Below are 19,857 nucleotides of genomic sequence, written 5' to 3' on the forward strand. Positions count from 1 at the left end.
ATAAATGGCAGGTTATCAAAACAGTTTTCATAAATTGATTAACCCTTTGTATGGAGTATCCTGGCTTCCCAAATGATGATTTGTTTACTTTATTAGTGTCCTAGCTTCAAAAGCAAGTCTTCTTTTGTGTTGAGGTCACATCAGTAGGAGCAGTTCTTATCCCATCTTCTCCTTTCTTTACTGCTGTAAATAACTTCAAAAGGAAGAAAACTGAGCTGGTTAGGAATTAAGCAATCACATTTTAATCAATAAATATTAACATCTGTTACCAGTTATTAGGCAGGAAAAAAAGTCATTTACCAAGAATCCAAAAGATAACAGCACCTTGAAAACAAAGTGTCAAAAATCTTTGCCATAAATTCTTCCCCACTTAAAGAATTAGAAGTAACAGATTTACTTAGAGTAAGGTTTGGAATAGTCTAAAAAGTTCCAAATATATTTTAAAGATCAAACAGAGCATTTTGCACATGAAGCAGGAACAGACTATTTTGCACGTATGTAGATTGTGTCTGACAACTCAGTGACTAAATGGATGCATTGATGAACATCAGGGAATAGGATTACTGTGTTCACGTGACGGGCCGGGCTTCCAACCATTTTTGCTCCCCTTCTCCCTCCTATACCTTGCTCTGCTCTGTATCACGGAAAATCAGACTCCCCAGGAACCTCTTCAGCTGGTGAGCAGGTAGGGCTGGAATGGTCAGGTGCTGGTGGAAGACTCCAGTGTAGGGGAGCCAAGGCCAGGACGTTTCTCCTTATCTGGCTCAGCTCTTGCCTTGCCTCCCTCTCAGGCAGTGGCTTTGGCCTTGCTCTATGGGTCAATTTCTCACAATTCCTCGGTGGTCTCAGATCCTATCAGGCACCCCCCTCCTTGGTTCTAGGTCCTGTGGATAATCCCAGCTTTGGACACCTTTTCCCATTTCCCCCATAGCCCTAGGTGTGGTAGCAGCTTCTGGCTGTTTGGCTTCCATTTTATCATCTACCTAAGTCAATCCTGTATTAAGTCCCCTCTGTTGACCCACCAAGCACAGGTTCTATTTGCTGAACTGGATTCTGACTGATACAAATTAGAATCATTAAGCTCCCTCCCCACCTCTAACTTAACTGGGAATGTTTGCACGAGAATCCGCCCTAATCCAGTGAAAACTCACTCACACCACACTCCTTACCCACTTCCTGCAATAGAGCCAATGAACATTCCCCTTAGCTGTTTTCTGTTAAGCACTGGGATTCTCTTTGCCAAGTACAGACAGGAGAGAGGGCTGACTCTCCACCAGTGTCACACCCAGGGAGCCACAGCCAAGACTCTTCTCCAGAGGTCATGTTTGCTGCACGAAGTAAGTGTCATGACAAGGTGCAAGAAACACAAACAGAAAACTCATCTCAAGAAGAAATTACAAAGTCATCCAATGAATAACATGGTTGTAAAAAGTCTCTGAAAACTCAGAGAACATGACAGCACCAGAAAGTTCCCTGATGGACCTGAAATTAAAATCCCAATGAATTTATATGGATATTTTAAGAGTGTAAAAAAAAACAAAAACAAAAAAAAACCACCAAATGGGATCTGTCAATGCATGACGCGGTGGGTTCCAAGCTAGAAGGCAGCCCGGGATGGTCAGCGGCAGAAGTAGAGTTCTTTGGTGAGCATGGAGACCACGCAGGGGATCTGCTTCTTCTCGTTGAAGCGCGGGTCATCCGACTGAGACTCGAAGTGCCTGGCCACCCTGTCGTTCACCCTGGTGAGGATCTGCATGACCTCCAGCTCTTTGCCGTGCTCGTCCAGGATGGAGCAGAGGGCCTGCACAAACCACGAGCCCCTGCCAGGGTTCCTCCAGGAATAATAGCCTTCAACGGGAGAGAAACGAGAGGAGGGCGTCAGCCACTGTGGCACTGCGTGCGTGTGTCCTACACTGGCTCTCAGCACTGATTTCCCTGCAGGCTGCGCATACATCCCTCAGAGAGTGACGCCAGGTGTGCTCAGCAGTACCGGAGGGAGAGGACTGCAGGAGGACACCCAGAATGCTTTGGGTGTTCCAGCAAGGAAATCCAGGATCAGGTACCACCACGCAGGGCCAGTGTGGGCGGATGTTGCTGGGCAACCCCCCTGTACCGGTTTTGCTGGAGATCCCCCTGTGACACGCGTCAGCTATGCGAGCAAGCGTGGGCCCAATCTGCAGCAGAAGACCACGCCGTAACCCTGGACTCCTCACCGCCCCCCTGGGATGAGTGCTCCTTCCTAATCCAAGCCCAGAGAAAGCTTCAGAAGGGAACCCCAGGCAACTCGGAGATGTGTTCCCCCTGCTGGAGGCCACAGAACCGGAACTGGGTCTGGCTGAGGAACCCTGGACGCAACAGGTGGCTGAATGAGCCCTGGGGGCTGCCCGGGCAGGGCACACGCCTCTTGTGAACCACACGTGGTCTGCAGGGGGAAAGCTGGCCCTGGGGTTGTCCTGGGTCCTGTCCAGAGGGTCTTCTTGTAGGGCCCAGGAGACCCCCACAGAAAGAAGACACACAAGCACTCTGGAGCACTCCTGAGCCTGGGAGCTGAGGAAGGAAACGCAACGCCTAACCAGGAACAGAGATGCACACCGAAGGGCTGAGAAGGAGCAGGGGCCCAGAAAGCACCCAGCAGGAGTCACCCAACTGGTCCAGGACACAAAAGGTCAGATGACCACAGGACACACGTCTCACCTCTTTCTCTACCCTCTCTTTCCCTGTCTCACCCACCCACCCCGCCTTTGACCCTGGAAGACTCTAGAAAGGAATCTTCAAGTGGGAGGGGCGGGGAGAGAGCTAGAGATGGAGGCTCCCGTAGCACCTGACCCCCACAGAAGGGCTGAGCTACAGTGAGAAGGAATGTGAAACCCAGGCAGGTTTGGGGTTTCAGTTACTGCCTCACACTGGACATTCTGGCTACAGTATTATCGTGACTGCTTGTGACTTCGTTCCCTCCACTTTGATGAGAACAAGGTCACTTATCATTGCCATGTATACAGTGTTAGGGAATAAAGGTACAATAAGCAGAAATAACCCGTCTGTGTAAAGTGACTGAGCCGCACCAGCACTGGCACCACAAGCATGACGCCTGAGGTCACCAGTGTCAGCGGATGACAATGCATCTCATTCATGCGGTGGGTGGGGGGAGAAGGTCACGCCCGGTATCTCATTCTTTACAGTCTGGTGAGGCTGGGCACAGACTGTCTCCTCCCTGGGCTCGTAGCCTCTGACCCCTGTCCTAGTAGGGTCTCCGGGGTTTTTAATCTCAATTAAAAATGCAAATCTCATCCTGTGAGTCTCTAATCTAGAACAGTTCCCTTGCGCCTCTTTATTGGGGTAAAACTGGGGTACAACACACAGGGCCTGCTATGCTAGGGCCCCTTATCTACCTGTCTAGGTTTTTTTTTTTTTAAAGATTTATTTATTTACTTGAAAGAGTTACACAGAGAGAGGAGAGGCAGAGAGAGAGAGAGAGGATTCTTGCCAGTTGGCTGCAATGGCCGGAGCTGTGCCAATCTGAAGCCAGGAGCCAGGTCTATGTCTCCCGTGCGGGTGCAGGGGCCCACGGACTTGGGCCATCTTCTACTGCTTTCCCAGGCCACAGCAGAGAGCTGGATCAGAAGTGGAGCAGCTGGGACTCAAACTGGCACCCATATGGGATGCCAGCACTGCAGGCAGTGGCTTTACCCACTACCCCACAGCACTGGCCCCTGTCTGGATTTGATCTTGCCATTCCCTGTCACAGCCTGTGCTATGGGCTAAACTGTTTCCCCTTCCCTATTCCTATGTTGAAGCCTCAACACCCAGTGTGACTGCATTTGAGCCTTCATGGAGTAATTAAGGTTAAATAAGGTCACAGAGGTGGGCTGCTTTTCCAACCGTATTTGTGTCCCTATAAGAGGGGGCTGCTCTCTCTACCTGGGAGGACAACACGGGCTGTTTTCTGTTTAAAAACTCAGGAAGGGAGCCCTCATCAGAAAACACATGAGCTAGCACCTTGAACTTGGATTTGCCAGCTAGGAGACATAAGCGCTGTTTATACCACCCAGCAGATGGTATTTTGTTACAGCAGCCTGACTGATACACCCTGTGATCCAGCCCTGAGTTTCACCAAGCGTATTAGGCTTTTGCCTGGAACTGTCTGATAAGCCGTCCATCTCCGTTCCCTGCTGTTGAACTCTTCCAGACTCAGTTACAGCAGCTCCTTTGTGGGAGAGCCTCTCACCTCCCTCCCTAGATGAGGTCACCCTTCCTCCATGAACTCCTCCAAACGGCGCTGGGAGCACCCACAACCCTACCACTGGTCACAGACATGGGGTCCCCCTCACGTTGCCTCCCTTTTTGACACTGAGAAGACCAAATTATTTTCTATGTTATCCCATCCTTAGCACTTGCAAAGTTATCCTCTCAAAATCCCACCTGTAGATCCTGCCAGAGCTGGTTTTCTAAACATACTGACCTGCTTACTGTAACCAACATCTTTGCACCGAGCACTTGATAAAAACACTGTTGCAGCTGGGAGAGTTATTCTAACTTAGTGATGGGTTGTACTCAAAACAGAGGAAGCACTTTCAGTGCACAGACCTGGACAAACATGTTTTTTGGTAAATAACGAGTAGGTTTGCACACTACTGACATTGTCTGGAACCAAAGCACACGTGTGAAGGAGTCCTGGTTGGAGCTACAGCTCTACCGTGAACTCAGCTCTCCATCTGACCTTGGCACATCCCTTAGGTTCAATCACCCTCAATGAGGACAGCAGTGACGCTTTTCCTCACTACCTACAAGCATTGTGAAGATATCAAGGAAAAGATGTGAACACACTCTACAGCATAAAACACAAGAAATGCTTGCTCTCACAATGACCAATAGTAGTGAAAACAAATGAGAGAAAAGTAAACTCATCCCTGTGCCAGAGAGAATGATGGTCCCCACAGATGTCCAGGCCCTGACCCCAGAACCTGTGCATACTTACCTTATGTGGCAAAATGGACTTTGCAGGTGTGATTATGGTTACAGAACTGAGAAGGGGAGATGATCCTAAGTTATCCAAGTGGGCCCAGCCAAATCACAGGGGTCCTTTCCTGGCTGTGCTTAGAGAGAGAGAGAGATGAGAGGACAGGGAAAAGGTCAAAGAGATGTGAGGCTGCTGGGTTGGAAGAGGGAGGAAAGGGCCACACGCCAGGGAATGGACGAGATTCTCACCTGCTGGGAAAAGGCAAGGCAGCGCATACCCCCCGGGTCTCCAGAGCAACGCGGCCCTGGGTTCTGACTTGCAGGGCTGCAAGGTGATACGTTCCCGCAACTGAAGCTATGGTGTTTGTACTACAAGTTGTGTATTCCATCCCATATCCACACTGCCTAGGATCAGATGTGTTTCACATTTTGGAGCTTTTCCGATTTTGGATCACCTGTATTGACTTTTCTGGCTGAGCATCTGAAATCTGAAACACTGCAAAATTCAAACTTTCAAGCATCAAGTTGGCACTCGACAAGTCATGGATTCAGGGGCATTTTGGAATCGGGATGCACACCATGCAATTTGTAACTGCAGCAAAGAGAAAGGAACACAGCCCTCAAGCCTGCCTTCTGATAGTGCAATGGACCAGTAAGGTTAGCAGACAGTGAACTTGATACCTGGAACTGTGGAATAAGCGAAGAGAAAGTCAGCTTCCACCGGGATCTTATGGCGGGGGTTGGCGTCTGTGTCATTGATGGGCCCCGAGTCGGCCTGGATTCCATCATCGAGCTCCGTCCCTCGGCAAGCCTGGGTGTCAGAGCAGAGATCACTCCATGGAGCTCGCAACAGAAATGGGTGTGCTGTTCCCTGCTGCATGCCAGGGCCCAGAGCCACGCCTGGCATAGGCGCTCCACAATCACGTAATGGATGGTGAAATATGAATGCTGTGTTGAATGACTAAGCAAAGCAAACAAACACATTGCAACATCTAAAAGAAACCCTCTTATGTGGGATCCAATGGAGACACACGTGCCAACCATCCAGAGCTTGAAAAATAAAACTCAAATTTGCATATCACAGTGGCAACAGCTCCCAGATTTGTAACAATGTTCCCAGTGACTCTGAAGTATTTTCCCATTTTCAACTGGACTGGCTTGGGAAAGCAGTTACCTGGATGAAGAAGAGTTTGGGTTTCTCTAACAGGGTTTTGCAGCGGTCCCCCCTAAAGTGGGCTGTCAAATCCTTTATGGGAATCACACCATCTTTTCCATAAATCAGATTTTCTTCTCCATGGCTCAGTAAGATGCAGGCAAAGCAGGCAGAATTTGTGTGGTCTTCCTCAGAAGCTACAAGCAATTCAGACACAGCAAAGGTAAAATGTTAAGTCCTGGGCAACCTCAAAAGTGTGTCCCAGGGGCAGCCTGGGAGGCACAAAGCAGGAACATGCGAGGCAGGGCAGTTGGGACCGGGCTCCTGCACCCCCCCCCCCCCCGAGGGGAATGAGGATCGAAGGAGATGAGTCAGAGACAGGGAGTGTTCTGGAATTCCCGGTCTGAAAGCAGAATGCGGCTATGCGGCTGTCTCGCGAGGAAATGAGCCCTGAGCACTGCAGGTTCACGGGGAGCTGTTGGGAGCAGCATCCTGGGGGAGAGGAAGAGCCTGGCCCTGCCACCTGCCGGCGCTATGCCCTTAGACAGGTCACTTAGCCTTTGTGCGCCTTGGTTACCTATCTGTAAGAAGAGATGCTAGCACTTATGGGAGTTAATCTTCGGGAAGCAAGGGGACTGGCACTGGCTGCAGAGGGTTAAGCTGCCAGCTGCAATGCTGGCATCCCATACCAAGGTGCTGGTTGGAGTTCTGGCTGCTCCACTTCCTATCCAGCTCCCTGCTACTGAGACTGGGAAGGCAGTGGAAGAACAGCCCAGTATTTGGGCCCCTGTACCCATGTGGATGGAGTTCCAGGCTCCTGGCTTTGGCCTTGCCCAGTCCCAGCCACTGGGGTCATTTGGGGAGTGAACCAGTAGATGCAGGATCTCCCTCTCTTTCTGTGCCTTTCCCTCTCTGTCACTATGCCTTTCAAATAAAGAAGTAAATCTTTTAAAATCAAAACAGTGTTCTGAAAGTGGGCCACATAATTAGCATCATGCAAGTATTTGTCCAAGAAAATGAAACATGCTACGTGAGATAAGCCAGTCATGAACGGACTTGCCTGTGTGAGTCCACTTTCATGGGACACCTAGAGTAGTCAAGTTCAAAGAGAGGAAGGAGATGGGGGTACCGGGAGCTAAGGGAAGGGAAAATAGGGACTCAGCATCTGACAGATACAGAGTCTGAGTTACAAACGACGCAGAGAGTTCTGGGGCTGGCTGGAGGGGATGGCTGCACAGCACTGCATGTCCTGAATGGTTAAAATGGTAAATCTTAACATCATGGGCACCTTGCCACGATTAACAAGCAAACAAAGTTAAAGAAAAAGAAAAAATGCAAAGCAATGCCAAGACTGCCTGCCGATTTAGGAAGCTTAGAGCAGGCAGCCAATTGGCCCAGCGGAAACTCTTCTAATAGTCTGTGATTCTACCCAGCTAACATAACCTTCTGTGTTCTCTACGATCAAACGTAGGGGAAGAGTGAGGTTCAGAAATTTTGCACACCTGCTAGATGGAGACACGGCTCCAGGTACTTTACATGAGTGGTTCAATCCAACCAGGAAGCCCTGGAGGCGGGCCTCATTCTTTTGACTTCTCTGATGAAAAATGGAACCTCAGAGCGGCTTCCTAACCTTGCCCGCGGTGGCTGGGGCCAAGCCTAAGCCTAAGCTGCCTACAGCTCTGCGACCTCCCTGGTTCCACACCGTGCAGCCTCTTCCCCTGTGATCGGCGAGAGCTTGGCATCAATCGGCAGCGATTTTTTAAAAATTAGTTTTGATAATAGAGGCAGAGGGGGTGATGATGACAGTTCAAATTCTTAGTTTAAGATTAGATGAATTAGGGCAGCTGGAAAATAGAATTGTTGTCCTCAGTGGAATCTATTACACGTACACTCAGAAAAGCAACCACTTCACTGTTCTGAATGGGAAATGAACAAGAATTCTCCGGCCGTGACACGTTCAGAGCTTGGATGGCATCATGCACCTGTTACTAGATCGACTACCACGGGGACAAACTCTCTGCCTTTTTAGGCCGTGATGCTTCATAAAGCACACTCACAACTTTTCTCACTCCAGCTGCCAGACACAGAAGGAGCTGGTGGCATGATCTGCATTTTAGGAAAACAAACAAAAAAACAGGAAGATCAGGCTGTCTTGCCTGGGCTGCCTGAATGCTGGAGCCTGCGCCAGACCCTGGACTTTGGCCCCTGATTTCTAGTCTGCTCCGTCAGGTGACCTACAAGGGTACACAGGTCAGCTAGAAGATTCAAGTTTAAAGAAACTAGAAAAAGATGCCTAGTTTAAAAAATAAGCAAATAATGGGCTGGCGCTGTGGCACAGCAGGTTAAGCCAATGGATGGTTAAGCCATCTGTGATACTGGCATCCTATATGGGTGCTGGTTCGAGTCCCAGCTGTGCCACTTCTGATCCAGCTCCCTGCTAATGTGCCTGGGAAAGCAGCAGATGACGGCTTATTGCACTTGGGCCCCTGCACGCACGTGGACAGCCTGGACGAAGTTCCTGACTCCTGCAGCCATTTGGGGAGTGAACCAGAGGATGGAAGCTCCTTTCTCTCTCTCTCTCTCTCTCTCTCTCTCTCTCTAACTCTACCTGTCAAACAAATAAATATTTTTAAAAAAATCCATATAGCTAAGAAAAGCAGCACTGATTTGAACTGCATTCCTATCTACTACCTGTGGGTCCCTGTCTAGTGAGTTAGTGGGATATTACTTTTGCTTTAAATTTAAATTATTTTTTATTTATGTGAGTGACAGATAAAGTTCCCATCTGCTGGTTTACTCCTCAAATGCCAGCAGGAGCCCGGAGCTGGGAACACATTCCAGGACTCCCATGCTGGTGGCAGCGATCCAATTAGTTGAGCCATCAGTGCTGCCTCCCGGAATACACATTAGCAGGAAGCTGGAGCCGGGAATCAAATCACTAGGCTAAAAAATGCCCACCTCGAGGCCGGCGCCGTGGCTCACTTGGTTAATCCTCCGCCTGCGGCGCCGGCATCCCATATGGGCGCTGGGTTCTAGTCCCGATTGCTCCTCTTCCAGTCCAGCTCTCTGCTGTGGCCCGGGAAGGCAGATGACCCAAGTGCTTGGGACCCTGCACCCGCAGGGGAGACCAGGAAGAAGCACCCGGCTCCTGGCTTCGGATCAGCGTAGTTCCGGACGTGGTGGCCATTTGGAGAGTGAACCAACAGAAGGAGGACCTTTCTCTCTGTCTCTCTATCTCACTAACTCTATCTGTCAAAAAAAAAAAAAAAAGCCCACCTCACATATAACTTTCAAATGCTTGCCCTCAAAATGCTGGCATGTCCTGGCTGCCATCTGTCAGATAGTGAGGTTTCATAGGAAACGCATTTGTCCTGGAGTTGAAAATCCAGAGCTTTGATATATTTTTTTAAGATGTACTTATTTATTTTGAAAGGCAGAGTTACAGAGAGAGAGAGAGAGAGAGAAAGAGAGAGAGAGAGAGAGAAGGGGAGACAGATCTTCCATTTTCTGGCTCACTCCCCAAATGGCTGCAATGGCTAGGGCTGGGCCAGACTAAAAGCCAGGAGCCTGGAACTCCATCCGGGTCTCCCACATGGGTCACAAGGGCCCAAGCACTTGGGGCCTCTTCCACCGATTTCCTAGGCACATTAGCAGGGAGCTGGATCAGAAGTGGAGCAGTCAGGACTTTAACTGGTGCTCATATAGGATAGTGGTATCACAGGCTGCAGCTTAACCCACTGTGCCATAATACTTCCCCCTGCCCCTTTAAAAAAAAAAAAAGAAGAAGAAAAGCTTGGATTTTGGTTCTGCCTATACTAACATACCCTCTGGCACGTCACCCATACTCTCAACAGTAACCCCCATTTATAAACGGGGCATGATAATATCCCATGGACCACCACTGCGGGGGCTGTGTTAAAGATGTAATAAAGCAGTTTTGTGAGTTTGCTATAGAGAAAACGGAGGCTGTTCTGAAGTATTCGGGAACTATTACTCTCTCTATGCCACCGAGGCAAGGCTCAGACCTGAACTCCATTCCAGGCAGGACGGTGCCTGTGTGTTACCGCCCTCAGAATCGGCCTTTTGAAACTGCATGCACATAGCCGGCGGCACCATGGCTCACTAGGCTAATCCTCTGCCTGCAGCGCCAGCACCTCGGGTTCTAGTCCCGGTTGGGGTGTCAGGTACTAGTCCTGGTTGCTCCTCTTCCAGTCCAGCTCTCTGCTGTGGCCCTGGAGGGCAGCAGAGGATGGCTCAAGTGCTTGGGTCCCTGCACCCGCATGGGAGACCGGGAGGAAGCACCCAGCTCCTGGCTTCGGATCGGTGCAGTGCCAGCCATAGCGGCCATTAGGGGAGTGAACCAACGGAAGAAAGACCATTCTCTCTGTCTCTCTCACTGTCTAACTCTGCCTGGGAAAAAATTAAAAAAGAAAAGAAACTGTATGCACAGAGCTCATTTCTTGTGCTGGGATTTCAGCTATTCATGATGGATCATGATGGAAGATTCCTGAAAGAGACCTGCCTCCCCCAGGACAGTACAGGCCAGGCTAAAACTGCCCTGTCCACAAAGGCATCCTCCCGGGGCCAGCCTGCGCCCTGTTCTCCCAGGTGCGGGAAGAAGACGGCCAGAGGAGGCGGGAGCAGTCACCTCGTTTAAGCAGGTCTTGCATCCTGGCGCAGGAGCAGTCATTGTAGACCATCACATCAAAGCCCAGGCTCCGGAAGCACTTGAAAAGGGCCTCGGCATCTTTGTCTGTGCCATTCCGGACGCCCATACCTGCGGGAAGCAAGCGACCCCGGCTGAATACCGCGTGCAGGCGTCAGGAGGCTGGGCGCTCGCTGCTGCTGACCCAGCTGCAATGCAAACACTCTGAGAATATAGCACGAGCAAATGACACGAGACGCACTCCAAGGAGAAGGGACCCAGCTGCCTCGTGGCAACTCTCAGTTCCCAGCAAAGCCACGCAGCTGCCTCAACTTGCAGCCCTTTGGTCAATGTCCCCTGTCAGTTAATGGACATGCATGGTGTGGGACCTTCGACCGTCAGGGCCTGTTCTCCCCGCATCCCTATTCCACCTTCGGAGGGGCTGTCGGCTGCAGCTGATGGGCCCTGCCCTTCTCTCATCCATGTCTGATATAAATGGGGGAAGTGCAGGGGACGGGAGAGGCGAGCCCAGGCCCCCAGCACCCACCTGTGACTTTATCGAAGTTCTTGTTGTTTATGATGATGCATTTGCCCATCTTGTCAAAATTCATGTTGTACTGGTACGAAGGCACCTGGTCCCGGGTGGCCTTGGCTGATTGCTTTGGGCCATTTTTCTTCTTCTTACTGAGGAGACATAAAGGCCGTCAGGGCTGTGGATGAGGGCTGGATGGCAACAGGCTTGTGGTTTTTCTAGTTGCCAAAAGGGCAGCACCAACTGTGCACAGAAGACCCGGGGTGGGCAGAGAGCTCTGTGATTGTCATGTTGAACTGCAGCAGGGCCCCCTGGTAGACTGGTTGAGATGCCAGAGAAATGCACATTAAACCAGCACGTGATGCCAGCAGCATGGCTACAGTGTAAAGGAAGCAGAGCATCGGGCACCTGGAGCCATCACACACCTTGCTGGTGGAGGTCTCTGTACACCCATCGTGGAAAGCTAGTGAGATCTGCTTAAAGAGCACTCCCACGTCTCCCATGACAGAGCAGCTGCCCTGGGTAAGGCGGACATGCCCACCGGAAGCCAGACCTACCCATGGTCATTGTGGCCTGTTTTACAACCCCGAGCAGGAGATGATGCAATGTCCACAGCAGACTGGACCGACTGCTGAGTCTCCATATAGTGAGATGCTAACAATGAGAATGAGTGAGCCATGAATGAAGCTCTCAAATAGAACACGGAGTGAAAGGTGCAGCACATAAAAGGATACAAAGGTTTAAAAACCGAATGCCTGGTGCCAGAAGCCTCGAGATGGTTTGCCTCATGGTGTAGGATTACAGACTAGGGGCAAGAAGGGATACAGGAAGTTGGGTCACATTCTGTCTATCGGTCCAGGTGCTGGTTATATATGTGTGTCAGTTAGCAAGAATTTCTAAATGTAGACACTTTTCTAAGTGGGTGTTATGATAATATCGAGATTCAAAAAGGAACCAGGCAAATGAAGAAAGCGGGGCCTTCCAACCTCCACCTGCCCTCCCCGCCGTCCCCCCTCCCATGGTCAGTCTGCTGAAGTCTGGCTGCAGCCCCGCGGCAGGGGGACAGGGCATCCTGGCAGGGGAGCAGGAGGTGGCCTTGCTGGTCTCCTCCCCAGAGGGAGCTGCAGGAGGCAAGGGGTTTGATCTGTGCTAAAAATTGCTGAGTCCTCAACAGCCATAATGATGCCTGGGACACACCTGCTCTATGAATGGATGGAGTCTTATCCCCGCTTCCGACGGCTATGGGGTGGGGGGGTAGGGAGGAGGGGGACGTGGTCCAGGTCACCCAGCTGGAAACCTTAGACTTGCAGGGCACATCTCTAGAACCCCCATGCCTGAGGGCTGATTAGAGTGACCCGGGCCCTTATCGCATAGCGCTCCCCCAAGATTGGAAAAGCAAAGAGGAAGCTCAGCTGGTTCCAGACCCATGAGGGTCCCTGGGGTCTTTCATCAGGGTTCCACTGACTCCTTTCTTGGAGCTTCTCAGAATCCCCGAGTGGACTTGGCCTTGCCCCTGCCCCTGCCCCAGCTCAGTCCAAACTCTGATTCTTGGGCTCCTTTTCCACTTCAGTATGACTTCATCCTGCACCCTTGAAGGTCGCATTTCTCCCGTGATGCCACGTTATTGTTAGGAGAGAAATATTCCCAGTCGGTTCTTCTGCCTCACCCAGGCCCCTCCCTGCCTGTGTATGGTGCCAGGCGTGGCTTCACATCTCTGTCCCCAGCCAGCCAGAACCAAGGAGGGCTGGACGTGCAGGCACACAGAGCTCTGCATCCATCCCGCCCGGAGACCTGGGCTGCTGAGTCACTGCCCCTTGTACAGTGCCAACTTCCTCTCCTGTGAAATGGAGCCAGTGGCATGCAGTGGGCACAGCCTTCTGTGACTGTCACAAAATGAGATGTGGTGGCAGCCGGTCCTCTGAGGATAAGTGTATGAGCAAAGCAGATATCTCCCTCTGCAATGTCAAGGACACGCCGTGCAGGCAGGACTAGGCCTCATTTCCTTACACCACCAACGTCCTCTGTGCCTGTGCCTCTCAGGGCCACAGGTACCCTGGTCTTCAACAGACGCCTCTGACGGAGGGGGCAGGGGGCACAATCATACCCTTTTCCCCTCGAGTGGCGATAATGATTAGTATTCTTAGACGCTTACTACAAACTTGTTAAAATTTTCACCCACTTGTTTTTCATCGAACCCAAAGAGGGAGGCAGAAGTCATTGCAGTCCCCTTTAAAGCTGAGCAACCGTAGCTGGGGGCAGGGGCCAGTGGGGGGCAGTGGGGAGGGAGGAGGAGTAAGTGGGCAAGGCAGCCAAATCCAGGCAGTGGAGGGCTGGCCAGCATCTGGTTCCCATCTCTACTCCTCCACTCCTGATCCAGCTCCCTGCTAATGAATCTAGGAAGACGGCAGAAGATGGTCCAAGTGCTTGGGCCTCTGCCACTGAAATGGGAGACTTGGAGGGAGCTGCAGGCTCCCAGCTGCAGACTGGCTGGGCATTTGGGGAGTGAACTGGTGGATGGAAGATCTCTCTCTCTCTCTCTCTTGCTCTATTTTAAAAAAAATACTCAGGCAGTGGGGGCCTCAGAACCCATTCTTTTACTCATTAGGAAGTGGTGATCCCTAAGATAGGTTTATGGCTGAAGACAACTGTGACAAGCAACTTGCCCCAAGACACCATGACAGTGCCCAGGTGACCCGCCAGGGAAGTCCACTGAGCGATCCACCCCAGAATCTGTCTCTCCATGGGGACCTCCTGAATGTGCCGGTTCCTAGGCTGCACTGGCAGTGGGCTTGGGAAAACAAAGGAATACTGGACAAGCCAAAACCCCAGTAGACCACAGCTGCGGTTTGCTCCTCAACAAAAATGGGCCTAGGCTGGGCTTCTTCTGAGCCACTGGTTTTTGTCCAAAATCCACCACGAACCATGCCAATGAGGTTTTCCTGTCTGCCTTGGCCACTAGGTAGCTCAGTCAGGTTTGCACCCAGGGACCTCTGGCATTCACTTTCTTTCTTTCTTTCTTTTTCTTTCTTAGAAAGTTTTTAGTTACTAAATATAAATTTCATAGTTACAGCTTTTGGAATATAGCGGTTCTTCCCCCCATACCTGCCCTCCCATCCCCAAACCATCCCACCTCCTACTCCTTCGCCCATTCCATTCTTCATTAAAATTCATTTTTAATTATCTTTATATACAGAAAGTCAACTCTATACTAAGTAAAGATTTCAACAGTTTGCACCCACACAGCCACACAAAATATAAAGTACAGTTTGAAGACTAGTTTTACCATTAATTCTCATAGTGCAACTTATTAAGGACAGAGGTCCCACATGGGGAACAAGTGCACAGTGACTCCTGGTGTTGATTTAACAACTGACATTCTTATATATGACGTCAGTGATCACCCGAGGCTCTTGTCATGAGCTGCCAAGGCTATGGAAGCCTCTTGAGTCCATAAACTCTGACCTTATTTAGACAGGGCCATAAGCAAAGTGGAAGTTCTCTCCTCCCTTCAGAGAAAAGTTAACTCCCTCTTTGATGAACCATTCTTTCCACAGGGATCTCACTTACAGAGATCTTTCATGTAGGCCATTTTTTGCCACAGTGTCTTGGCTCTCCATGCCTGAGAGACTCTCATGGGCTTTTTAGCCAGATCTGAATGTCTTAAGGGCTGATTCTGAGGCCAGAGTGCTGTTTAGGGCATTTGCCATTCTATGAGTCTGCTGTGTGGCCTGGCATATACTTTCTATATTAACCTTACTTCTAGCTCATAACATTGTTTTTTATTTTTATTTATTTGAGAGGCAGAGAGAGAGAGAGAGAGAGAGAAAGAGAGAGAGAGAGAGAGTGCTCCCATGACTGATTCACTCCCCAAATGCCCACCATGGCCAGGGCTAGGCCAGACAAAGCCAGGAGCCAGGAACTCAGCCTTGGTCTCCACCATGGGTAGCAGGGACTCAACTACTTGAGTGCTCACCTGCTGCCCCTCACGAGGAGCGTTAGCAGGACACTGGCATCGACAGGGGACCCAGGACTTGCACCCAGGCACTTGGATGTAGAATGTGGGCCTTGCTGTTCTCGTGCTGTCTGGCCAGATAGCCTGTTCTCAGATCTGACTACAGAATGTGTACCACATTTCCTCCCAGTTCTAAACTTTACTGTGATTATACTCCTGTAGCCAAATCTTTGTCTTTATCCTATTTCCTTTTACTTTTTTATACTGTGAAATCCCTCTGTAAGGGGATAAATTCTTTAAAATTCTGGGGGAAAAATGGTCCTAGTTATCACTGTTAGGAAGCAGTGTGTGGAAGTACTCTGAATCTATGGGATTCACAATACAGGAGCGTACTCTGTAGCTATTCCTGATTAGCACCTGCCACCTACGGGCCAGGAACTTCATAAAGCACTCCCCTGTCCTCACAGCCGTGCTGCCTACGTGCAGATAAGGAAGCTCAAGTTCACAGCTGCGGTGTGATCCCTGCAGAGCCAGACGCATGGTGCGTGCTTCCTCCACTATACTGTTTGTTTTCTGAACAAACATGTCATCAGTGATAAGTTCAGAACGGGACTTCACGTATCTTCTAGGTCACTTTTGGGGAAGTCGGAATATAATCCACGACCTTTTTTAGTCTGTGTGCCCTGAGTCCCTGAAGCACACCCCGAAGACAGCTTCAGGACGGGCTTCATCCAGTGTTCTTGGCAGCTCTCCAAGAAAACGCTAGAATGGGATGAAAGCAGAGAAAATCGAATAGGCAGAGTTTTCAACATATCAGCTGATCTCAAGCATTAGAGAAAGACTTCTGGGTCCTGCAGTCAGGTAAGCCCATAAGAGAGGCAGTTAAGTCTGGCAAGTTTGAGGTCACAGCTTAAGCACTAAAAACCTCTGAGAGGTAGAAGTGTATCTTTTGCTCACGGGTCTCCACAATGATATTCAAGTCATACACAAGCTGTATTTTTTTTTTTTTTTGCATTTTAGCTGCCATCAGTTCATCCTCAGTGAAGAGCAAAACAAAAGCACCGAGTATCTTTCATAAGAAAGACAGGCTTGGATATAAGTTATTGGAAAAATAAAAAGACCTGGCTTCTATCAGAATAAAATCTGGAAAAGTTAACAGGTTCAAAAAATACCAGAACACAATTGGGGAATAAAGACATACACATTAAAGAAAACAGGGCTGGTGGTTATGAAAAGTACTTTAAAACTGAATGCAAAATGTGACTCTTATTCCTGGTAAATATCTCAACAGGGTGTGAGGACCATCTCCCTCACTAGCCTGCCCCTACACTGAACTCTTATTTTGCAAAATGAATTTAGTATCTGCTTCCTCTTTCTGGACTTGAGGCACTCAATATTAATCCTTCCTTCCAACAAAAATAGCTTTTTGTTAATCTCAGGTCTTTCCAGATACACATTAGAGAGTGATTATCAACACAATCCCACTGAATTTAATTCCTAAAAAGAGCCCTGGCCCCGGGAAACCCCTTCCACAGCTTCACTTGGGGCAAACCAGCCCCAAGGATCAGCCTAAAGTTAACTGGAGAGAGAAGAAGAGGAGGAAATGCCTGCGGAGAAGACGTCAGGAAGAAAGAGCCAGAAAGAAAAAGGGGCTTGGGGAACTCAAGTGTGCTACACGTGGGCATCTTCTGCAGATCAGCCTGCCCCCTAACAACATGAGGCTTGGGCTGCTTCTCGCTCCTGGGCATCATCTCCCTTCCACTGTCACTCTCCTTTACAGACTACAGCCAGAGCCATCTCATTGGTAGAAACCGATTTCCTATCCCACCTCCCTAACCCTGTGGCCATTACGGATTGGTCCACAGGCTTCTGATCCCCACAGGCTAGGCCAATCAGTCCCCTTCCCTGGGAATTTGAGCACTGGAATTGAGAGAAAGATCCAGTCTCCCCAGGGCAGCTGAAAGAGAGCTATTGGTAGTCACGTTTGTCGCTCCCCGTCTTCGTGGAGGAACGACACAGGACCCTGCGCTGTTCTTTTGTCTGCTCGGCCCTCCCCGGGTTTGCTGCTGGTTCTTCCCGGGTTGGCTACTGTCCCTTCCACCTCCGTGGAAGGGCGGTTCCCCCTGCCACATTCCCCACTTCGGGGGAGCGGCACACCGCCGGCCGGCTCTCTCGGGGGCTGCACAGGTGTTCCTTCAGATGTTCCCCTTAGATGTTCCTGGTGCATGTTGTCTCTCTCCTCCTTTATAGTCCTCTTCCACCAATCCCAACTCTGCTACCCACACGCTGGGTACGCTGCTCTCCTCCAATCAGGAGCAGGTCCCACAGTTTATTGGTTGAACTGGAGGCAGCTGTGTAGAAGCTGTTTTCCTTCTCAGCGCCATATTGTGGGAGAGCAGATGCATAGAATAAGTCTTAATTCCAGTAACTTAGTCTAGTCCGAGTTGCTCCCAGTTGCTCCCCACAACGTTGCACCACGTGGCCTGAGGAGCAAGACCACAGGTTGATAAGAATGGCAAAGAAAGCCAACGGGTGAGAGAAACGCACGTGGGACAGACAAGGAGAGCAGGCAATGTTGAGATTTCTGTGTTCTGCCTTTTCCTGTAAAAATACAAATCCACTCCCAACCCTGCAACTTAAAATTCCATTCTGGAGTGCCCCAGGGCTCTGTGTTCTCCCCAGGCCTCCCTGACCCTGTTGCTGGCACAGGGCTCCCCTGTGCGGGCTCAGACCTGCTAGCACTGCTCATGGAAGGTCAAGGGCATGGCAGGACCCACCCCCACCCTGCTGAGCTGGCAGCTGTCGAAGGGGCCTGTGTACACAACAATCCCACTTCACTGGGCTCACTAGTGGCTCAGGCCAGGACCCCAGAAGACCCAAGCCACATCATCTCCTGACCTGAAGTCTCCCATCTCCTCCTCGCCAGCCTCCAGCTTCTTGCCTTGCCCTTAAGTTCTCTTCCAACATGAACTTTAAATAAATAAAAAGGATTAACCCAAGTAACATCAGTTCCTTGCTCAGAGCCGCCCAGTGGCTTCCCCATGTGCTAAGAATTCCAGAGTCCCGAGCACAGCCCACAGGGACTATACGACCGGCTGCCCCCCATCACTTCCCACTCTTTATTTCCCTGGCTCATCCCACGTCCAGAAAACCTTGCACTTGTCCAGCTTTGTGCATGCCTCAGGGCCTTTGCTCTTACTATTCCCTCGGCCGGGCCTTCCCACAGCTCCAAGAATGATGTCTCCCTCCTTCACCTGCATCTCCACCTTACACTTCTGCTCCCTGCCCTGTCCCTGATTTAACTTTAATCACACCTTAGCACCTGGCCTCAAATTACAGAGCTATGGTCCAGTGTCTCCTGCTGGAATGCAAACTCTGGTTCAGCTGCGAGACCAGTGCCTGGCACCCAGGAGGTTCTCAAGAGCAGTCCATGAGTGGAGGAAGAGTCTTTCATCCCGAGAGAATAGCACAGCGCAGCCCAGGGCAGATCAGCCTCAGCAGAGCTGCCGGGACCAGCAGGGCGCTTCAGGGGCTGGCGACAGAAGGGGCACGTGGTGCGCCACCTCGACTTTGCCAATTCTGGTTGTGAAGCTGCTGCAGACAGGAATTAGACACAATCTCCAGCTCAAAGATCACATCAGAGGGAACTGACTTCTTTTTAATATGTATTTCCTTAGGGGCTGGCACTGTGGCACAGTATGCTAAGCCTCCCTATGTGGCACCAGCATCCCATATGGGCACAGGTTCACGTCCTGGCTGCTCCACTTCTGATCCAGCTCTCTGTCTATGGCCTGGGCAATCAGTAGATGATGGCCCAAGTGCCTGGGCCCCTGCACCCATGTGGGAGACCTGGAGTAAGCTCCTGGCTCCTGGCTTTGGATCAGCCCCACTCTGGCCATTGTGGCCATTTGGGGAAGACCTTTTTTGTCTTTGATGGAAGTTGATGGAAGACCTTTTTCTCTGTCTGTAACTCTACCTTTCAAATAAGTAAAATCTTTTTTTTTTAAGCCTTTCCTTTTGTTTACTTGAATAGCAAGGAGAGACACAGAAAAAGAGAGAGACATCTTGTATCCACTTGCTCACTCCCCAAATGCCTATGACCGTCCTGACCGGGCCAGGAGCCAGGAACTCCATGTGAGTGGCAGAAAGACAAGTACTTGGGCTGTCTGCTGCCTCCCAGGATGCACCTGGCAGGAAGCTGGATCAGACGCAGAGGTGGGACTCGCTCCCAGGCACGCGGATACAGGCTGCAGGCAGCCTAAGGGGCAGCTGAACCCTCTGTGCCACAGGGCCCACCTGCCGCAGGCCCTGACGAGCCTGGAGGCAGCCCTCCCTGGAGGCCCTGCAGGACGCAGCGCAGGTGTCCTGCCCGAGTGCTCCTTCCATGGATGGCCTCATGCTACTTGGGGACAGTCTGGGGCTTCCGCGTTTCCTTCCCTTTCTCTCCCTGCCTCTTTCACTTCCACCTGTGAACCTCACACCTTAATTCAAAGAGCTGACTGGCAGAAGATCATCCAATCAGCGAGCAGGACTTGGGTGCACAGTGCCGGGTGGATGGGCCAGAAAGGGCCTTTAACAGGAATCACAAAATCACACAGGGACACTCTCTCTCCATGTTC

At 50.6% G+C, this 19,857-nt stretch overlaps 1 protein-coding gene across 9 annotated transcripts in view; it reads right to left on the minus strand.

Annotated features, from left to right (window-relative positions):
* Positions 1-219: 219 nt before the first annotated feature.
* CASP7 (caspase 7) overlaps positions 220-19,857 on the minus strand; it is a 40,399-nt gene continuing 20,761 nt past the window's right edge. For 5 of the 9 annotated variants that reach the window (XM_008270531.5, XM_089314336.1, XM_089314338.1 and 2 more), the window contains 5 exons: positions 11,302-11,438; positions 10,758-10,886; positions 6,131-6,306; positions 5,638-5,767; positions 220-1,848 (listed from right to left, as the gene is read on the minus strand). In XM_008270531.5, coding sequence (XP_008268753.2) covers positions 1,619-1,848; positions 5,638-5,767; positions 6,131-6,306; positions 10,758-10,886; positions 11,302-11,438 — 802 coding nt within the window. In that variant the 3' untranslated portion in view covers positions 220-1,618. Of the gene's footprint in view, positions 1,849-4,975; positions 5,089-5,205; positions 5,453-5,637; positions 5,768-6,130; positions 6,307-10,757; positions 10,887-11,301; positions 11,439-19,857 lie in introns of all 9 variants that reach the window. The other 4 variants (XR_016221942.1, XR_016221943.1, XR_016221941.1 and 1 more) reach the window with 2 other exon arrangements.

This window comes from Oryctolagus cuniculus, chromosome 15 (genome assembly GCF_051225735.1).
Source record: "Oryctolagus cuniculus isolate XC-2025 breed Fujian yellow rabbit chromosome 15, ASM5122573v1, whole genome shotgun sequence".
Taxonomy (NCBI): domain Eukaryota; kingdom Metazoa; phylum Chordata; class Mammalia; order Lagomorpha; family Leporidae; genus Oryctolagus; species Oryctolagus cuniculus.